The sequence below is a fragment of the Bufo gargarizans genome, chromosome 6 (assembly GCF_014858855.1).
Source record: "Bufo gargarizans isolate SCDJY-AF-19 chromosome 6, ASM1485885v1, whole genome shotgun sequence".
Lineage (NCBI taxonomy): Eukaryota > Metazoa > Chordata > Amphibia > Anura > Bufonidae > Bufo > Bufo gargarizans.
The window spans coordinates 30,385,187-30,405,549 of record NC_058085.1 but is presented as its reverse complement, the minus strand read 5'-3'; the positions used below and the strand labels follow the sequence as shown (position 1 = coordinate 30,405,549).

The window sequence follows — 20,363 nt, the reverse complement described above, 5'->3', positions numbered from 1 at the left end:
TATAGCTGCGGTAACGCAGCAGAACAGCACACAACTGCTGCACAATACAAATGCACTATAATATACTTTCTACGTTAGAAAGTATATTATAAGTATATCGCACCCCTCTGTGTATCACACCTATTGATAGCACACCTATACCAGTCCTTAAAATTAGTTTTGTGGCCCTATTAGCTAGGGTTTGGCGTCCCTAACAGCCTGTCCCTGCTCCACACAGCAACCTCTCCCTACACTGGCAAAAGACTGAATGTAAAATGGCGGCCAGATCAGGTTTATTTATAGGGTAGGGGGTGTGTCCTTGTACTAAACTTCTCACTTGGCTGTCCTGTCCCACCTGATGGATGTGTCATGGGTCAAAGTTCGGCGCTTGCGAATATTGCCATATGTTCGCATTTTCAGCGAAATGCGAACAAGCAAAGTTCGCAGCGAAACGACAGCCGGGCGAACCGCAAGGTTATCTCTACCCGCTGCCAGCGTTTTGTCAGAACGTGTATTTAGTGCTGCTGGGGGCATAATAACTGATAAGCGCATCCGCCTGTCAACTGAAAATGCTGACCGCTTGAATGAACAAGTCCTGGATTGCCCCAGTCTTCTCTATTCCACCAGAGGAAAGCGACTGAACATAAAGGCACTCTAAATGTGGCTTTTATGGTGTATTGAATACACTGTATTCCCATGCACCTCTTCCACAACTAAAAAGGGTGTATGGTTCAGTCTCCTTTTTCTTGTCCTCCTCCATCATATCAACATGCTTATTAGGCTGCCCTCTCTCCTAATGTTTTAGAGGGTCAGCTCAGTAGCGGGCCCTCACCCATAATGCTTATGAGGGTCACCAGCAGGCCCTCAACCATTTTTAGATGGTCAGCTCAGCAGCAGACCCTCATCCCTAATTTTTTAGATGGTCAGCTCGGCAGTAGGCACTTGCCCACAAAATTTTTTAAATGGTCAGCTCGGCAGCAGGCCCTCGCCCCTATTGTTTTAGATCAGCAATCATAATTTTTCAAGGGTGTGTATGATGCCCTTCTTTATGCGTAATAAAGCGTGTATTGGAGTGCCTCTTCCTTGTAATTTTTGGCAGTACTTGCACTTTTATATGCAAGTAAATATACAGGAAAGAATGTTTCCTAACAATTTTTCTTCCAAAATCGATTTAATCTTCGGTTTGGTGTGTATTATTGTCAGTCTGTAAAAGTGGCCTACTACTCTGACAACATCGTTCCCAGCAGCGACCTGGGAGTAAAAAATGCATCCAGACATCCTCCCCATGCTGTTCCCGAACCATTTCAGTGGTGTTTCCATCAATTTCTGACCTTTTGCTATGAACCAGACACCCTCCCCTCTTCAGAGCAGGGGGTGCCTGGTTTAATGCTTGGGTTCTTCCATTGCCTTCATTGTGCTCCATTGTGCTTGTCTAGAAATGAAGATCTCTTCTCTTATAAACAAAAAAGTGCTCCATCCAGTCCCAGTAGATCAATACGGAAAGGTTTATATTCTCTGGTATTTCTGGTACAAAAACCAAGCAGAGCCTTCCGTTTAATAATAAATTTTAAATCTCTGTATAGATTAATCATTTGCAAAAAAATTCAAGATGGAAACTATTAAATCCACCATCATCTTATTCCCTCAGGATTGTTTAATGGTGACTTTGGACCTCCAGGACGCTTACTACCATGTTGCGATATGCCAAAGTCACCACACATATTTAACCCCTTCACGCAACATCACGTACATGTACGTGGGGGAATGTGGTGCCTCACCGCATCCCCACGTGCATGTACGTGATCGGCTTCACTGTCAGCGCAGGGACCTGAGCGCTGAAGATTCAGTGAAGCCGGCGTGCTGGGGTTGCTAGGCAACCCTAGAAGCCGGAAGGAGATGTATTGGCCCCCTGACCCGCCCACGATCGCTGTGATTGGTCCAATACTGCAGAGGGACCAATCGCAGCGCATCGGGGCAGGTAAGGGGGGGTTAGGGAGGGACTGTGTGCCTCTCCTTCTCTGATCGTCCCCATTCCTGTCAGGGAAGCGATCAGAGAAGGAGAGAGTGACAATCTGATGTACCTATCACATGTATACTAGTCATGGAGCACTGCTACTTAGCGCTCCATGACTAGTATACTCGTCATGGCATAAAACTGTCACCATGTCTGCAGACATGGTGACAGCGCTGAGTGCCGGCTGTTACACACAGCCAGGCACTCAGGCTCAATGCCGATGGGGGTCCTGTGACCCCCGTATCGGCGATCGGGTAGTTTCGGCACCCCCCCCCCCCCTATCGGCGATCGCTTTATGTCGTTTCTGATCCCTGCGGTCCCTGACCGCAAGGATCAGAAACCTAAAAAATGGCCCCAAATCGATTTTTTTTACCCCCCCTGCACCCCTGAATTCCATTTATGTGGCGGGGTGCAGGGGGCGGTTTGTGGGCGGTGCGGGGCGGTGTGGCAGTTGCGGGAGGCGGGCGGTGCGGCAGGCGGGATCGCGATCCCCCGCCCGCCTCCCATTATAATCATCGTTGGTGTCTAGTGGGTATACCAGGGTGCCAGCACATTGCTGGCACCCTGGTATAAACGGCTGACATCGGTGATGCGATGTCAGCCGTTTAACCCTTTCCATACCGCGGTCCGTACGGACCGCGGTATGGAAAAGGTTAACAGCTCAGGGAGCTCCCTCCCTCTCCCATCGGAGGGCTGCTGTACCTTTGCAGCCCCCCGATGGAGAGGGAGAGAGCTTCCAGACAGCCCCCCCAGAGCCCCGTCCTTACCCTTCCCCGTCTGCGCAGTTCTGAACATAACTGAGCAGACGGGGAAGGTTCCCATGGCAACAGGACGCCTCTCAGGCGTCCTGCTGTCCATGGTGCTGAACAGATCTATGCTGAAAGCATAGATCTGTTCAGTGTAAGTAAAATATAGTACAGTGCAATATATATTGTACTGTACTGTATTATACAGACATCAGACCCACTGGATCTTCAAGAACCAAGTGGGTCTGGGTCAAAAAAAAAAAAGTGAAAAAAGTAAAAAAAAAAAGTAAAAATCAAAAAACACATTTATCACTGATTAAACATGAGAAAAATAAAATTCCCTACACATGTTTGGTATCACCGCGTCCGTAACGACCCGATCTATAAAACGGTCATGTTACTTTTCCCGAACGGTGAACGCCATAAAAATAAAAAATAAAAAACTATGATGAAATTGAAATTTTGCCCACCTTACTTCCCCAAAAAAGATAATAAAAGTGATCAAAAAAGTCGCATGTACTCCAAAATTGTAACAATCAAACCGTCATCTCATCCCGCAAAAAATGAGACCCTACTTAAGATAATCGCCCAAAAACTGAAAAAACTATGGCTCTTAGACTATGGAAACACTAAAACATCATTTTTTTTGTTTCAAAAATGAAATCATTGTGTAAAACTTATATAAATAAAAAAAGTATACATATTAGGTATCGCCGCGTCCGTATCGACCGGCTCTATAAAAATATCACACGACCTAACCCCTCAGGTGACCACCGTAAAAAAATAAAAATAAAAACGGTGTAGAAAAAGCAATTTTTTGTCATCTTACGTCACAAAAAGTGTAATAGCAAGCGATCAAAAAGTCATATGCACCCCAACATAGTGCCAATCAAACCGTCATCTCATCTCGCAAAAAATGAGACCCTTCTTAAGATAATCGCCCCAAAACTGTAAAAACTATGGCTCTTAGACTATGGAGAAACGAAAAAATTGTTTTAAAAATGAAATCATTGTATAAAACTTACATAAATAAAAAAAATGTATACATATTAGGTATCGCCGCGTCCGTGACAACCTGCTCTATAAAATTACCACATGATATAACCTGTCAGATGAATGTTGTAAATAACAATAAAAAAAACGATGCCAAAAAAGCTATTTCTTGTTACCTTGCCGCACAAAAAGTGTAATATAGAGCAAACAAAAATCATATCTACCCTAAACTAGTACCAACAAAACTGCCACCCTATCCCGTAGTTTCTAAAATGGGGTCACTTTTTTGGAGTTTCTACATCAGGGGGCTTCAAATGGGACATGGTGTCAAAAAAACTGTCCAGCAAAATCTGGCTTCCAAAAACCACACGGCGCACCTTTCACTCTACGCCCCGCTGTGTGCCCGTACAGTAGTTTACGGCCACATATGGGGTGTTTCTGTAAACGGCAGAGTCAGGGCAATAAAGATACAGTCTTGTTTGGATGTTAACCCTTGCTTTGTTAGTGGAAAAAATGGGTTAAAATTGAAAATTAGGCAAAAAAATCAAATTCTCAAATTTCATCCCCATTTGCCAATAACTCTTGTGCAACACCTAAAGGGTTAACGAAGTTTGTAAAATCAGTTTTGAATACCTTGAGGGGTGTACTTTCTTAGATGGGGTCACTTTTAGGGAGTTTCTGCTCTAGGGGTGCATCAGGGGGCTTCAAATGGCACATGGTGTAAATAAACCAGTCCAGCAAAACCTGCCTTCCAAAAACCATACGGCGCACCTTTCACTCTACGCCCCGCTGTGTGCCCGTACAGTAGTTTACGGCCACATATGGGGTGTTTCTGTAAACGGCAGAGTCAGGGCAATAAAGATACAGTCTTGTTTGGATGTTAACCCTTGCTTTGTTAGTGTAAAAAATTGGTTAAAATGGAAAATTAGGCAAAAAAATGAAATTCTCAAATTTCATCCCCATTTGCCAATAACTCCTGTGCAACACCTAAAGGGTTAACAATGTTTGTAAAATCAGTTTTGAATACCTTGAGGGGTGTAGTTTATAGAATAGGGTCATTTTTGGGTGGTTTCTATTATGTAAGCTTCGCAAAGTGACTTCAGACCTGAACTGGTCCCTAAAAATTGGATTTCTGAAAAATTTCAAGATTTGCTTCTAAACTTCTAAGCCTTGTAACATCCCCAAAAAATAAAATATCATTCCCAAAATAATTCAAACATGAAGTACACATATGGGGAATGTAAAGTCATCACAATTTTTGGGGGTATTACTATGTATTACAGAAGTAGAGAAACTGAAACTTTGAAATTTGCAAATTTTTCCAAATTTGGGGTAAATTTGGTATTTTTTTTATGCAAAAAAAATTAATTTTGGGACTTAATTTTTCCAGTGTCATGAAGTACAATATGTGACGAAAAAACAATCTCAGAACGGCCTGGATAAGTCAAAGTGTTTTAACGTTATCAGCACTTAAAGTGACACTGGTCAGATTTGCAAAAAATGACCTGGTCCTTAAGGTGAAATAAGGCTGTGTCTTGAAGGGGTTAAGAATGGCTTTCTTTCTAGGGAATCTGTTACGCCATTTCCAGTTCGGAGCTCTCCCATTCGGACTCTCTTTAAAAGTCTTGTCAGAGGTCACAAAATACCTACACCTAAAGGAGATTCTGATTGTACCATATTTAGACGGTTTCCTGATCGCTTCACCCTCAGAGGAAATTCTACAATCCCACCTCTCTCTATAGTGCAAACATGCTTTTCCACCCTGGGGTGGATTATAAACTTCAAGAAATCAGACCTATCTCCAGACAGAAGAAACCTCTTCCTGGGAGTACGCTTAAATTCTTATCTTCTAATGTCCTTTTTACCCCTAGAAAAACAAAACCATCTACTTCAAAAAGTAACTCTGTTCTGCAGCCAAAGGACTTCCTCCATCAGAAACATTATGACCATCCTAGGCTATCTGACAGCTACAATCCCCTCAGTCAGATGGGCACAGAGTCACACAAGGATCCTTCAGCCTTCCTCTTATCCTCTTGGGACAGAACTAATTCTGCTCTAGAAAAACGCATTGTCATTCCAAATTCCGTAAAGAATTCCTTAATGCGGTGGAGAGTAGACAAGAACTTGCGACAGGAGTCTATTGGCATCAGGAAAAACGGATGATCGTAATAACAGATGCCAGCGGTTCAGGATGGAGAGGTCATTCAGAAGGAAGAGTAGTTCAGGGCAGATGGGGAGAAGATATGTTACATGCTTCCTCCAATCTGAAAGAACTTTCTGCCATCTACAGAGTCATCGACTCCCTTCATACTTCTTAATCTCCGAAACATATAAAAGTGTTATCAGACAACACCACGGCAGTTGCCTACCTGAACAAGCAGGGAGGGACCAGGAGTCGTTCCCTGGGGGCAGTGTCTCGGGACATTTTTCATTGGCCAGAAAATAATCTCTTTTCCTTAACAGCAGTCCATGTGAAAGGAGAGAACCGCGTAATAACCGGCTTCCTCAGCCGCTGGACTTTGAAAGGAGAATGGTCCCTGAATCCTCGAATTTTTCATCAGATCTGCAAAAAATGGGTAGTCCCGGATCTAGATCTGTTTGCCACAAGGGACAATAGGCATACCAAGAAATTTTGCTCCCTCTCCCGGCAGGACCAGCCGTAGGTAGATGCGCTATTCCAGCCATGGCTTAAAGCTCTTCTTTATGCTTTTTTTTCCCTTCAATTTGATTCCAAGAACTCTTATGAAGGTGGAGGAAGAAGCAGCTTAAATAATATTCATCGCCCCTTTTTGGCCAAGGAGGTCTTGGTTCCCCCTGTTGCTCAGTTTATTTGCAGGAATTATTCTGGACCTTTCCATCAACCCCCAGACCTTCTTCACCAAGGACCAATATTTCATCCCAAGGTAAATCAACTCAACTTGATGTCCTGGCAGCTGAACGCCTTGCCTTAAAGAAAAAGGGGTTGACAGGTGCTGTAATCTCTACGATGTTGTTAGGCCGGATGCCTATATCGCCTAGAAATTATTTAAGAACCTGGAACGCTTTTTTGTCCTTTTCAAGTAATTGCCTTTCTCCAGACATTCCCCAGGTTCAAATTTTTTTTTTGCAGGCGGGATTGGATAAAGGTCTCCGACCTGCAACGCTTAACCCCTTAGTGACCAAGCCTGTTTGGGCCTTAATGACCAAGCCAAATTTTGGAAATCTGACATGTGTCATTTTAGCTTAGAATAACTTTGTAACGGTTTTGCACATCAAAGTAATTCTGACATTGTTTTCTCGTCACATATTGTACTTTACTTAGGTGGTAAAATTCTACCGATAAAATATGCGTATCCTTATTAAAAAAGTGAAATTTTATGAAAATTTGTAAAAAACTGCACATTTTCCTATTTTCAACTGCAATATTTCATATACATACATAAATACTATTCAATATTTTTTTATCAGAAATTTATTTCCACATCTTTACTTTATTTTGGCTGCACTCACAAAAATCTTTACTTTTTATTTTTTTTTATTTAGGAGACTTTACATTTTAACATAAATTTTAAAATTTTTTAAGTACATATTTTTTCCTGAAACAAGCCAAGTTTGCAGAGGTTTATAAGTGTCAGAATAATAGAAACCCCCCAAAAGTGAACCCATTTTAAAAACTAGGCCCCTTAACGTATTTATCTATGGGTGTAATGAGTTTTTTGACCCACTAGTTTTTTGTAGAAATTAATGCTAAGAAGGTGAAAAAAAATGTAATTTTCATTTTTTACACAAAAGTGTCAATTTAAAGACAGATTTTTTTCTACAGAGCACATGAAAATGAAGATGTACACTCCAAAATGTATCACCCCATTTCTCCTGTCTTCAGAAATACCCCCATTGTGGCCCTAATCTTATGTCTTGACAAACGGCAGGGCCCAAACATAAAGGAACACCCAGTTGTTTTCAGAACACAAAATTTGCTTGAAAATGGTTTAGGCCCCATTGCACACTTGTAATGGCGTTGAGCTGCCAAAACAATAGAAAACCCCCACAATGGACCCCATTTTGAAAACTAGACCCCCTAAGGTATTCATCTAGGGGTGTAGTGAGCATTTAGACCCCCTAGTTTTTTGTTGAAATTAATGCTAAGAAGGTGAAAAAAATGTAATTTTCATTTTTTACACAAAAGTGTCAATTTAAAGACAGATTTTTTTCTACAGAGCACATGAAAATGAAGATGTACACATCCAAAATGTATCACCCTGTTTCTCCTGTCTTCAGAAATACCCCCATTGTGGCCCTAATCTTATGTCTTGACAAACGGCAGGGCCCAAACATAAAGGAGCACCCAGTTGTTTTCAGAACACAAAATTTGCTTGAAAATGGTTTAGGCCCCATTGCACACTTGTAATGGCTTTGAGCTGCCAAAACAATAGAAAACCCCCACAATGGACCCCATTTTGAAAACTAGACCCCCTAAGGTATTCATCTAGGGGTGTAGTGAGCATTTAGACCCCCTAGTTTTTTGTTGAAATTAATGCTAAGAAGGTGAAAAAAATGTAATTTTCATTTTTTACACAAGTGTCAATTTAAAGACAGATTTTTTTCTACAGAGCACATGAAAATGAAGATGTACACTCCAAAATGTATCACCCTGTTTCTCCTGTCTTCAGAAATACCCCCATTGTGGCCCTAATCTTATGTCTTGACAAACGGCAGGGCCCAAACATAAAGGAGCACCCAGTTGTTTTCAGAACACAAAATTTGCTTGAAAATGGTTTAGGCCCCATTGCACACTTGTAATGGCTTTGAGCTGCCAAAACAATAGAAAACCCCCACAATGGACCCCATTTTGAAAACTAGACCCCCTAAGGTATTCATCTAGGGGTGTAGTGAGCATTTAGACCCCCTAGTTTTTTGTTGAAATTAATGCTAAGAAGGTGAAAAAAAATAAAAATAGCTCCACGAACCATCCCAAAGGGATCCCTCCCTCCCTGGAAAGCCCACAAACTAAACAGAAAATTAGAATAAATTGAATTCCTGACCCCCCCCCCCCCTGTTCTTTTTGGTATTAAATAAAATTAATAATTTGCAACCGTATGGTACGTTTCAAAGCAGGGGTAATTACAGAGCCCTGGTTGTGATGGGCAGCTGGGGCAGTAAATCCGGGTGTCCCTCCTCCTTCCATGTTTGCTACACACCCGGCATCTTTTCTGTGGATACGTTTTGCTGGTAGTGGCAGGGACGGGGTGAGGGAAATGGCGTTCTAAAAGCCTTCGAACGTCCTCCGATTCGAAGGCTTGCCTAGGTGCGGGGGACTCAAACAGGAGACTCTCAATCACCTTCTCCTGGTACTCGAGGAAGTTAAGGTTTCCCTGGGACTTTTTGAATAAAATAAAACTATTATAGGTAGCAATCTGGATGAGGTAGATTGCTACCTTTTTATACCAGGCCCTGTTTTTTCGCTTCACCAGGTAGGGGTGAAGCGCTTGGTCCGAGAGGTCTACACCTCCCATAAATTTATTGTAGTCTGTCACACAGACCGGTTTGTGCTTGTCCGCCGTAGCCCCCCTCTCCCTAACTGCCACTGTGGTGTCTGCATGCAAGGTGGTCAGCATGTAGACATCCTTCCTGTCCTTCCACTTCACGGCAAGCAGCTGGTCACTTGCGAGGGCGAAGGATGTTCCTTTCTCCAAACGTTTGGAGACCAGCGGTTGTGGGTATCCAACTCTATTTTTGCGGACTGTCCCACAAGCCCCTGTGTTTGCAGCATGGAGGGATTTATAAAGGGGTATACTAGTGTAAAAATTATCGGTGTACACGTGGTACCCTTTGTGCAGGAATGGTGCCAATAAATCCCACACAATTTTTCCCGATGTGCCAATATTTTCGGGGCAGCCTGGGGGGTTAAGTTGGGAGTCTCTGCCCTCATAAATAGACAGGCCACAGGTGTAGCCGGTTGTGCTCTCGCACACCTTATACAACTTTACCCCATATCTGGCACGCTTGGAAGGAATATATTGACGGAAGGAAAGGCGGCCTTTAAAACTAAAAAGGGACTCGTCAACTGATAATTTTTTCTCAGGGGTATATAATTTCAAAAATAAATCTGTAAGGAGGGAAATAAGGGGTCTCAATTTATTTAGGCGGTCGAAGGCTGGGTCAGTTCTGGGGGGGACTTGGGAATTGTCTGAAAAATGCATGAACCGCATTATGACTTCATAGCGGTTACGGGACATAACTGCTGCAAACACAGGGGTTGAGTGGACAGTACTCGCAGCCCAATAGGATCGGACAGAGGTTTTTTTTACAATGCCCATGTCCAGGGTAAGCCCCAAAAAATGTTTTATTTCAGGGACACTTGTGGGGGTCCACCGTCTTACATAAATAGACGTGGGCTTTTGTACAGCAAACTGTGTGGCGTACAAATTAGTTTGCTGCACAATTAACTCCAGGACTTTATCATCTACAAATAAATGAAAAAAATCATAAGGGGTAAAATTGCCGACATCCACATTAATTTGGGGAGTGGGTAAAAATTGGGGTACTTGGGGGGAAAATGAAGTGGCAGGAACCCACGTAGCAGAAGGGACGGGACCGCTGGGTGGAGAATGAGGGGAGGTGGTGACTTCTACCACCATAGGGCTATGGGGTCTGGGGATGGAATCAGAGTCCCCGCTATCTGAAAATATTTCCGCCTCTGAAGCGGTGCCAGATTCAGAGTGGTCAGAGCAGAGAAATTCGTATGCCTGCTCCGCACTTAACAATCTCCGAGCCATTTTTTTTTTTCTGTACAGCTCAGAAAAATTCAAATAACTGACCGTCCCTAAAAATGACTGACACCCACCGACTGACGGAGTGACACCCACCGACTGACGGAGTGACACCCACCGACTGACGGAGTGACACCCACCGACTGACGGAGTGACACCCACCGACTGACGGAGTGACACCCAACAACTCACTGACTGACACCCACTGACCGCCAGTAACAGACGAACAGGGTCCCTAATAAAGATAAATGACTGTAACTAATAGACGTCTAATGACGGACGCCTAATCACGGACATCCACTGACCGCCAGTTACTGACGGACAGTTTATAATTTGATTTTTTTTCTTTTTTTTTTCACAGTATGTAATCACAGAGCCAGGACAGAAGTCTGATCTCTCTCTCCTCACAGAACAACTGCGCTGAGGGGAGAGAGAAGCACAGCCCCTGTCCTGGCCATGTTTTGTAAATATAATGGATGTGATCTCCATGATAGGTTTATCATGGAGACCACATGATCAGGGACCATTATTATTGGTCCCTGATGGTTACTGTGCTGAAGGCAGATCTTCAGCACAGTAACCAGTGCGCATGTCTGTGCCATTTTTTTTTTTTTTATTAGATGGGGGGGGGGGGGCCCTAATAACTTTATTAAAATATATCTAAGGACCCTATTGCCCCGATCGGGGTGCTGGGGGACCCGATCGGGGTGCTGGGGACCCGATCGGGGCATAACTTGAACTTCTCTCTCCTCTCCTGAGGAGAGAGACCTTACAGTAAGCGGCGGCGGCCGGCTTTCAGTCTGCGCATGCGCCGGCCGCCGCCGCCATCTTCCTTGAGGGTAAGGGGGGTGGGGGGGTGAGGATCGGGACCCAGCTTAGGGATAGAAGTGCTGGGGGACCCGATCCTAGCACCGGAGACTTTCTCCCTCCTCTCTCACATGAGAGGAGGGAGAAAGTTTTAGTTCAGGCTTCATTTTCGGTGATCGCCGTGATAAAGTGTATCACGGCGATCACGTGATCAGAGACCGCTTGTCACGGTCTCTGATCACTGCCCCGAGCCCTCAGCTACCTCCGGTAGCTGCGGGCACGGAGCTACTACGCTTGATTTTAGCGTTAACTCGGGCTGAAGTGCCGCCGTAAAAAGGCGGCGCTCCAGCCCAAGGCCCCTTAGTGACCGCCGTAAAAACACGTATGGGTGGTCACTAAGGGGTTAAGGTACAAGTCTCAGCGTTCAATGCATTTCTGGATGAGAAACTGGCAGACTCTCCACTTATCAAGCATTTTTTAAAGGGGGTGACAAGAAGTTTGCCTACCTGTCATTCCATCATTCCCCCATGGGACCTAAACTCTCAGTCCTGATGGAACCTCAATTTGACCCAATTGATCAAATTTCTTTAAAGGGGTTCTGCACTTTCATTTAACTGATGATCTATCCTCTGGATAGATCATCAGCTTCTGATCGGCGGGGGTCCGACACCCGGGACCCCCGCCGATCAGCTGTTTGAGAAGACAGCGGCGCTCCAGCAGCGCCGCGGCCTTCTCACTGTTTACCGCCGGGCCGCCCGCCCACTGACGTCACGACTTGTATTAACTAGAGTGGGCGCGGCTAAACTCCATTCAAGTGAACGGAGCTCAGCCGCGCCCACTCTAGTTGATACAAGTCGTGACGTCAGTGGGCGGGCGGCCCAGCGGTAAACAGTGAGAAGGCCGCGGCGCTGCTGGAGCACCGCTGCCTTCTCAAACAGCTGATCGGCGGGGGTCCCGGGTTTCGGACCCCGGCCGATCAGAAGCTGATGATCTATCCAGAGGATAGATCATCAGTTAAATGAAAGTGCAGAACCCCTTTAAAGATGCTTACCTACAAAACAGTTTTTCTTGTAGCAATAACAACTGCTAGAAGGATCGGATAAATCCAGGTGTTCTCTCACAAGCCTCCATCTCCAACTACAGAAAAAGATAAAAAATTCCACAACTTGGACTTGAAAAGGAGCATGCTATCCTACCTGCATACCACCAGTAAATTTAGGCAGTCCAATCATCTCCAATATCGGGGTCCAAATAAAGGACAAGCGGCCAGCAAATCATCCATAGCAAGGTGGATCAGAGATGTTATTGCCTTTGCTTATATGCAGAGAGATAATCAGCCCCCTTCCGGAATAAAAGCCCATTCTACAAGAACAATGTTAGCTTCATGGGCGGAATCTACGTCAGTATCTCTTGACCAGAGATGGCCAACCTGTGGCTCTCCAGCTGTTGTAAAACTACAACTTCCACCATGCCCTGCTGTAGGCTGATAGCTGTAGGCAGTGTGTGCATGCTGGGAGTTTTAGGTTTGCAACAGCTGGAGAGCCTCAGGTTGGCCATCCCTGCTCTAGACCAAATCTGCAGGGCAGCCACATGGGAAAGCCCTATGACTTTTTTCAATCATTATAAATTGGACATTCTCAGGAACCAGGACTTGTCCTTTTGGCCGCAGAATCCTTTCTGCTGTGGTCCCTCCCTAATGTAAATTACTCTGTTAAATCTCCTGTAAGTGCCATTGTGGAGGCGCCGGGGAAAAGGGTTAATTACTCTTACCAGTAATTGGTTTTACCAATAGCATCCACAACAGCATTGCGATTTCCCTCCCTTTTTTTGCTGCCTTGAAATGATTTAATTTGTTGATTTTAATACATACATATTGTTATCTTGCATCACTTCTGAGTCCTCTCTTATTGACTGAATAGGTAAGGGGAGGAGGACTTTTAAGTCATGAGATTCTGCGTTGTTTCCTGTCCTCCTGTAAGTGCCGTTGTGGAGGCTATTGGAAAAAACAATTACTGGTAAGGGTAATTAACCCTTTCTGTCTCTAACATATAAACATAGGAACAGTATTAACATAAATTGGCAGGTCTAGCAGCATAACATGTAAGTCAAATTGGCAACCTAGGTCAGGTTTTAGCTGGCCAGCTACACTCTGTGCAAGTATCTCTTTTCTGGCAGTCTGTCTCTACAGTGGTGGAAGACAACAGCTTTGCCATGTGCAAGATCTGCAGGATTAAAATAAGCCACGGGCATTTAAACATAGGCACCACGGCTCTATTGAACCATATAAAGCAGCAACAGCTACTAGTGTCCTCCTTCTCCTGGTCTCCTTTGCAGCAGCCAGGCAGCATCCACGTCCAGTACAGTGTTCTCTTAACTGGTGGAGAATGTAGCTTGCTTATTGCTATTATCGCTGTGTGGCAGGGTGCACGCCATATTGGAAACCTGGAGCAGGGCCAGCTTTTTTTTTTTTTTTGTTGCGGTGAGGCAGCACTGCAGCAAAAAGGTCAGGTCTTATTGACACCTGCATGTTTGGGTTGGCCTGGTTCCCACACCAGGCACGTATCTGCCTCTTGCACCCTCTCCTCATTGGACAAAATAAAAACGTTGGCCATTCTTATTTGGCAAGGACTTGCAGCGACAGAACAGTCTGCTGTGACACACCTTGGTACGTGACATTTCAACTTCCCAGAATTACATTTTGCAGATGCTAGAGCTTCTCTACAACCAGGGTAAACCACTGAATGATTTTGCACCAGGTCACCTCAGCAGGGAGCACGTGTTGTTTCGAGGTCAGGCAGTGGCAGCTCATCGAAGACACACTAAAGTCCTTTGTCAACAGGGACAACTGCGGCATAAACTGTGTCATCCCCCTGATATTTTTCTAAGAGCAGATGCTCATACTGACACAACAAGGGATGATGGAAGAAGGGTTTTTATGATGGCAGGCGGCTTTGTGACACCAAACCAGATGAATTTGTCCCCTGCCAGCGTAAAAAACATCACTTTTATCAAAATAAATGAGGCATGGGTCCGTGATGATTTTCACAGTCCTCCGACTGAGGCTGATGAATAGATTTGCCCTTTCCGACAGTGTCCCAGCCACTGTCTGCCTGTCTACCTTCATGGTCTATATTGTATGGCTGCCTACCTTGTTCTTTACCGTGTAGCTGCTGCCACCGCTGCAGCAGCTATTCTGTTATGCTAATCCCCTGTTGCCACTCCCATTATCCCTACTACCACTACCATTATCGCTACACAGCTGTTACTACCACTACTACCTCTAATCAACTGCTCACACATCTACAGCCTTGTCTGTTCCTTGCTGTTCTATTACTGCTGCCTCTACTACTGTGGCCACAAGCCACTATTACCATACAGTTTTAAATTCACATTGTACAAATGCTGCTCCCAATTAAAATAAATACTTTTTTCACTTGCACAGAACAAGCCACCTTTTCTTCTAAAACTAACGTGTGTACAAACAGTGGCAGGTACCTTCCCCAGTTGAGGCATAATTTTTGGATGCTTGGTCCCAACAAGCCATATATTTTTGTTTGTTTGTTTGTTTCTTCCCCCCTCCATAACACATATGCATTTAAACACCATATGCCCCAATAAGAAACATTAGCTGCCGTTAGGTAAGTGTAGTGTGATGTCATTTTGCACACTTTTGGGGGAAACTCCATTCGATGCTAGGGAAGCTCGTCGCCATCGTAGCCTGCTATTGGCTGCTCCTCAATGTTTTGATCCACGCAACAGGGAGATGTGGCCATGCGGGTATCAGAAGTGACGCAAGTTACGGGGAGCGAGGTAAGTATAATTTATATGAGGGGCCCAGGTATTGGGGTGCATGTTTTATAGTTTGGATAGCAACTCTAAGAATATCTCTGTCTTTGCTCTATTGAACTTTCCCTCACCCTGACCAGTTTCCATGTCAAAACTGTTGAAAAAAACACTCACAAAGCGTGATACTGCTGCTACCATGCTCTACGGATGATATTTGGCAAGTTATAAGCAGTGCCTGGTTTCCTCTAGAAATGAAGCTTGGAATTGAGGCCAAAAAGTTCAATCTTGGTTTCATCAGATCAAAGAATCTTGTTTTTCACAGTCTGAGAGTCTTTTATGTGCTTTTTTGGAAACTCCAGACGGGCTTTCATGTGTCTTTTACTGAGGAGAGGCTTCTTTCTGGCCACTGTTTCATAAAGCCCAGATTGGTGGAGTGCTGCTGCGGTGATGGCTGACCTTCTGGAATTTTCTCCCATCTGCACACAGAATATGTAGACATCAGCTAAAGTGACCATTGCATTCTTGGTCACCTTTCTTTCCAAGGTCTTTCTCTCCTGATTACTTTGTTTCGTGGGGTGGCCAGCTCTAAGAATCCTGGTTGTTCCAAACTTATTTTATTTAAGAATTGTGGAAGCCATTGTGGTCTTGGCAACTTTTAGTGTAGCAATTTTTTTGTCCATTTCTCTGGATCATAGGCATTTACACAATCCTGCCTCTGAGTTACCGTTTACAGGCAGGTCTTTCCTCCATAAGTTTTGGTTTTTGCTTTGCTATGCATTGTCAGCTGGGAGATATTATGTAGTTAGGGTTGTATGTTTTCAATTCATGTCTAGTCAACTGAATTTACCACAGATGGACTCCGGTCAAGATGTAGAAACATCTTAAAAATAATCAAAAGAAATGGGTGGTCCCCAGAGCTAAATTTCAAGTGTCATAGCAACGGTCTGAATACTTATGTCCATGTGAAATTTTAAGTTATTCCTTTTTTAATCAATTTTAGTGTCTACTAAATTTAGTGTCTAGTGGTCTAGTAAATCAGTTCTCACCTCTCCTGTGTTCTCTCCTGTCCTTAACCTATAAACAGTGATAAGCAGGGTGTTCTAGTGGTGACAGATAATCAATTCCCACCTTTCCTGTGTTTTCCCCTGTCCTTATACTATAAGCCGTGATTAGCAGGGTGATCTAGTGGTGATAGAGAATCAGTTCTCATCTCTCTTGTATTTTCCCCGTCTCTTATACTTAATATCCTCTTGCTACTCCAAGGTCCTTAGTTACAATGCCAGAATGGTGCTGCACATGCTCAGTAGTGACGACCTTAGGAGAAAGTTCACTACTGGTCATGGCTGCAGTCATCTCAGAACTGTAGACAGAACAAGAAGACACCATGAAAGGAGTTGTTCGGGAATAAGTGACCTTTCACAGTGACCTCTGCTCTGGAAAGATTCATACTTACCTGCTATCCTCAGCTCTGGTTATGCGTGCTGGCTCCTGTGTGTCCATCTTCCAGTAAATGTTGCTTACCTCCTTTACAGAATGGGCATGGTCACCTGCTTTACTGCAGCCAATGACTGGTTTCAGTGGTGATGTGTTTCTTGTGAACATGTTACCCCAGAATTCAGTAGCAGCTTGATTACTTATATAGCGGTGAGAAAAAGCCCAATTTCACCATTTTACTACAGTAAAAAAAAAATTCTCACTAAATTATTGCACATGTTTGAAGGAGTCAGAACCTTGGCTTACCCGGCTCCACAGCCCTGAGGTGGACAGCACGGGCAACAGGTACATAAACAATTTAACTTTATATATAGTATTGAACAAACTGAAACATAAGACGCAGAATTCGATCCGAAGTTTAGGAAAACTTTGATTTGCAACAAAGCCGAATTTCCTCGCGCTTTGTGGTAATGAAAAAGGTTTTCATAAAATGGCAGCTGCACATGTTACAAAGCAAAAGTTAGAAGCCTGGGAACACGAGAATTCTCAAAAACATTTTTTTTTATCATCAGCTTGCTTTAATATTCACTTATATATCCTGGGCAGCTCGGATCCTTTCTTTATATTGTCGGGGTAATGTATTGCCCTGTACATAACTGCAGTGGAGTGATATTTATCGTAGTTAATCCGTTCTGTTAGTGATACAGTTGGTATACACTATGGCTAACAGACAGCTGCCTGGGCCCTCCAAATGAACAGGCAGTGTCAAAATTGTTGCTGTAGCCAGCACAATAAACAGCAGAAGAAGGGGTGGTGGTAGCCAGAGCTGCCACTGTCATCCAGCGGTCGTGTTTTGACCAACAATCCAGTTGTACTGGAATTGTTGACTCACTCTTCAACATCATCTCAAGTGACAACAGATACACACAGCCAGCAATCAGTGGGATCCTCTCACACCATGCTTAGTTGTCATGGCCCAGGAATTGCCTCTGTGCACCTGTCCTTAACCTGCCTCTTGCTTTTACTGCTTTGTCTGTTAGCCAATTAATGTTTGCCACCCACTCTGCTCCGATTTTCGGTGACTATATCGGTGATCTTTGTGAAGACAGTCAGCAGTTACAGGCCAGCCCAGACTTGGAGGAGAGGCCACTGCGGACTCCTTCAGATGTGCAACTAACGACGATGACAGTTGGATGGGAGCACATGTTTCGAGAGGTCAGGGACGTGCGCAAGAGACAGGTGAGCCGTGAGCCAGCAGGGTGGAAGCGTGGCGGTGAGCCAGCAGGGTGGAAGCCTGTCAGTCTACTACTCGGAAGAGTACCTGTCAGGAACACACTTTCAGTGCACGGGTTTATAAAACCAGCGGCAGACAGGCATTATACAGTGGTGCAGTGCTAGCCCACTGCTGTCTCACAGTGGTCCTCAATCATATCACACATGCAAAGCTAGGCATTGTCACGTGGTTCTGCACCTGTTCAGCCTTGGTGAACTGAGCCACACCAGGGAGTTACTTCTTGGCATCATCAATAAAGAAATCGAACACTGGCTGTCTCATTGCCAACTGGAGATAGGAACCATGGTTATTGATAACGGAAGAACATGTCTTGTCTGTGCTGTGTCAGGGAGGGCTGACCCATGCTCCCTACATGGTGCACTTCTTCAATCTCGTAACTCGGTTCATCAAGTCTTCTGCTTAAATGCAAGGGCTGTTTAAAATGTCCTGGAATCTGTACATGCACTTCAGCCACTCTTACATTGCAAAACACACCCTCCATGAGCTGCAAAGGCAAAATTGTTCTTCCCCAACATTGCCTGATTTGGACCCACTCCTTTTTTTTTTGGTTGATCAAATACTGACGCACAGTACTGACCATGTAAAAGAGGCCATTAAAGTTCTTCATGCAGGACTTTTTTCCTTGTTTAAAAAACGATTTTAGATTTTAATGTCCCCACTGTGGCATGGAGCCACTGTTGTTGCTGCTGCCACCCTTCCCACTCTGTCATGGGGCCACTACTACAAGGTGATAAATTACTTCTAATGGTAACAGTGACCTGTAATACTGATGCATAGTAATTCGACAACTAACAGAAGTTTCTATGGAGATTCCACGATGTTACAGGCACATCTCCAATAACAATCCCGATACCGACCAGCAAAGTTTTTTTCCTTCTCTCCTTCAGGAGAAACAGAACATAGTGCAATACCCAGGGTGTTTAATATTCAGTAAGGCTTATTGTACTTACAAACATCAATAGGTAAAAAGCGTGTGTAGATGCCCGACCCGGGTTTCGCCTTTGCCCCAGATGAAGCTGCCAAATTAAATTTTTCCAAATTTCGCTTATCCCAAGTTATATATATACACAATTTAATGTTACTGATGGAATATAAGGGCTACTTCACCTGCCTTATAAGCTTCTGGTTGGAATAATGAAGCAATCAGATTGGATTCATGCAGGAGACCTGCAGACATTTGGGTCAGATGAGTCCTGATCTTTTCTGGTCATTTAAAACCTTCCACTCGACTTCTCCAGCTGTCTGATTCTACAATATTTATTTCACAGCTTGTAAATCCGTGTGAAGATCTGAACAATATTAATCCTACAGAGACATATGTGAGGGACGATGAGCAGAGCATAGAGGACATTCCTACAGATAACCGCCCAGGTGAGTAGTAACCAGTAAGTAAAGAGGTCTCACAGATTCTACTCCTTCACTGGATACTACAGTTTTATGTTACATTTTCAGGTTCTCTTTTCTGTCAGTTTTTTCAGCATTATATTCACTGATTAAGATGAAATTTAAATTAAATATGGATGTAAATGTGGTAGCATATAGGTGAGATATACATTTAGTATATGTATTGTAACCATTTATGTAGACACTGTTTTCCACTCTAAGCTTGGGACGCAATGTCCAATTTCACTTGCAGTGCAGAAGAGATGTCTACTACTACTAGGACACACCATGTTGAACAGTGCTGACGTCTCTTCCTAGTTACATAGCGATGTGCCGGAGTGATACAGTTCAATTCCTGCAGGGGCGATGCAAAAGGCTCCTGGGCCTGGTGTAAGAGCTCAGTTTGGGCCCCCCTTCCTTCAGTGCTGTGTGGCCAGAGGGCAGGGAATCGCATAACCTAGGTGCTGCGTGAGGCAAAAAAATGAACCCTCCCCCCACCTAACCTCTTCCCTCCAGCCAGAGGTGTAACTTTACTAGTATGCACTTTCTATATTACCAATGTCTTCTTATGTGGCACACGGGTCTTTATCTCCCGCTCGACCTGCAACAAGCCTGGTACTGCCTGGTGATGAAGCTAAATTCCTTTCCTTGCTTCTTCCCATGTATTGCTAGTGGCTACTGTATTTGATTCTCATCCTGACCACACTACGGTCTTTTGATTATTGGCTACGTTTCGGAACATGCTCTTGTCCTTTTGGCATGTTGCATTTTGACCGAGCTCCTAGTGATGAGCCTTGGCACCGTTGCTGACCATAATACAACTACATCAACACTACTGTCATCAGTCTGTTCAGATTAAAACTTGAGGATCTTCCATCAGAAATGTCCTTACCCCAGACCCAAACATCACAATTAGAGATGAATGACCTTTTAAAAATTTGATTCGGGTGATACGAAGAACTTTGCAGAGAAATTCAATTTGTTCTGAATTGCGGTAAATCTGGTATACCCAAGGTGCTCTGCCTAATCCTATTCATCTCACTTAGCAGCCCAATCTCAGTGTGAAGGGAGTGAGACCAAGATTTCTACACATTTTCATAATCAGTAATGTAATTTACTTTTAAGAATTTATCTGAACCCTTTTTAAAAATGTCCACTGTTCCTTCTGTGACCACGTC

The 20,363-nt window shown here is 44.0% G+C and overlaps 1 protein-coding gene across 1 annotated transcript in view; it reads left to right on the top strand.

Annotated features, from left to right (window-relative positions):
- The window catches only part of LOC122942502 (zinc finger protein 271-like), a 174,635-nt gene that overhangs the window by 142,495 nt on the left and 11,777 nt on the right, over positions 1 to 20,363 (top strand). The window contains exon 7 of the mRNA XM_044300167.1: positions 6,199 to 6,203. Within this exon, the coding sequence (XP_044156102.1) occupies positions 6,199 to 6,203 (5 nt within the window). The remainder of the gene's footprint in view (positions 1 to 6,198; positions 6,204 to 20,363) is intronic.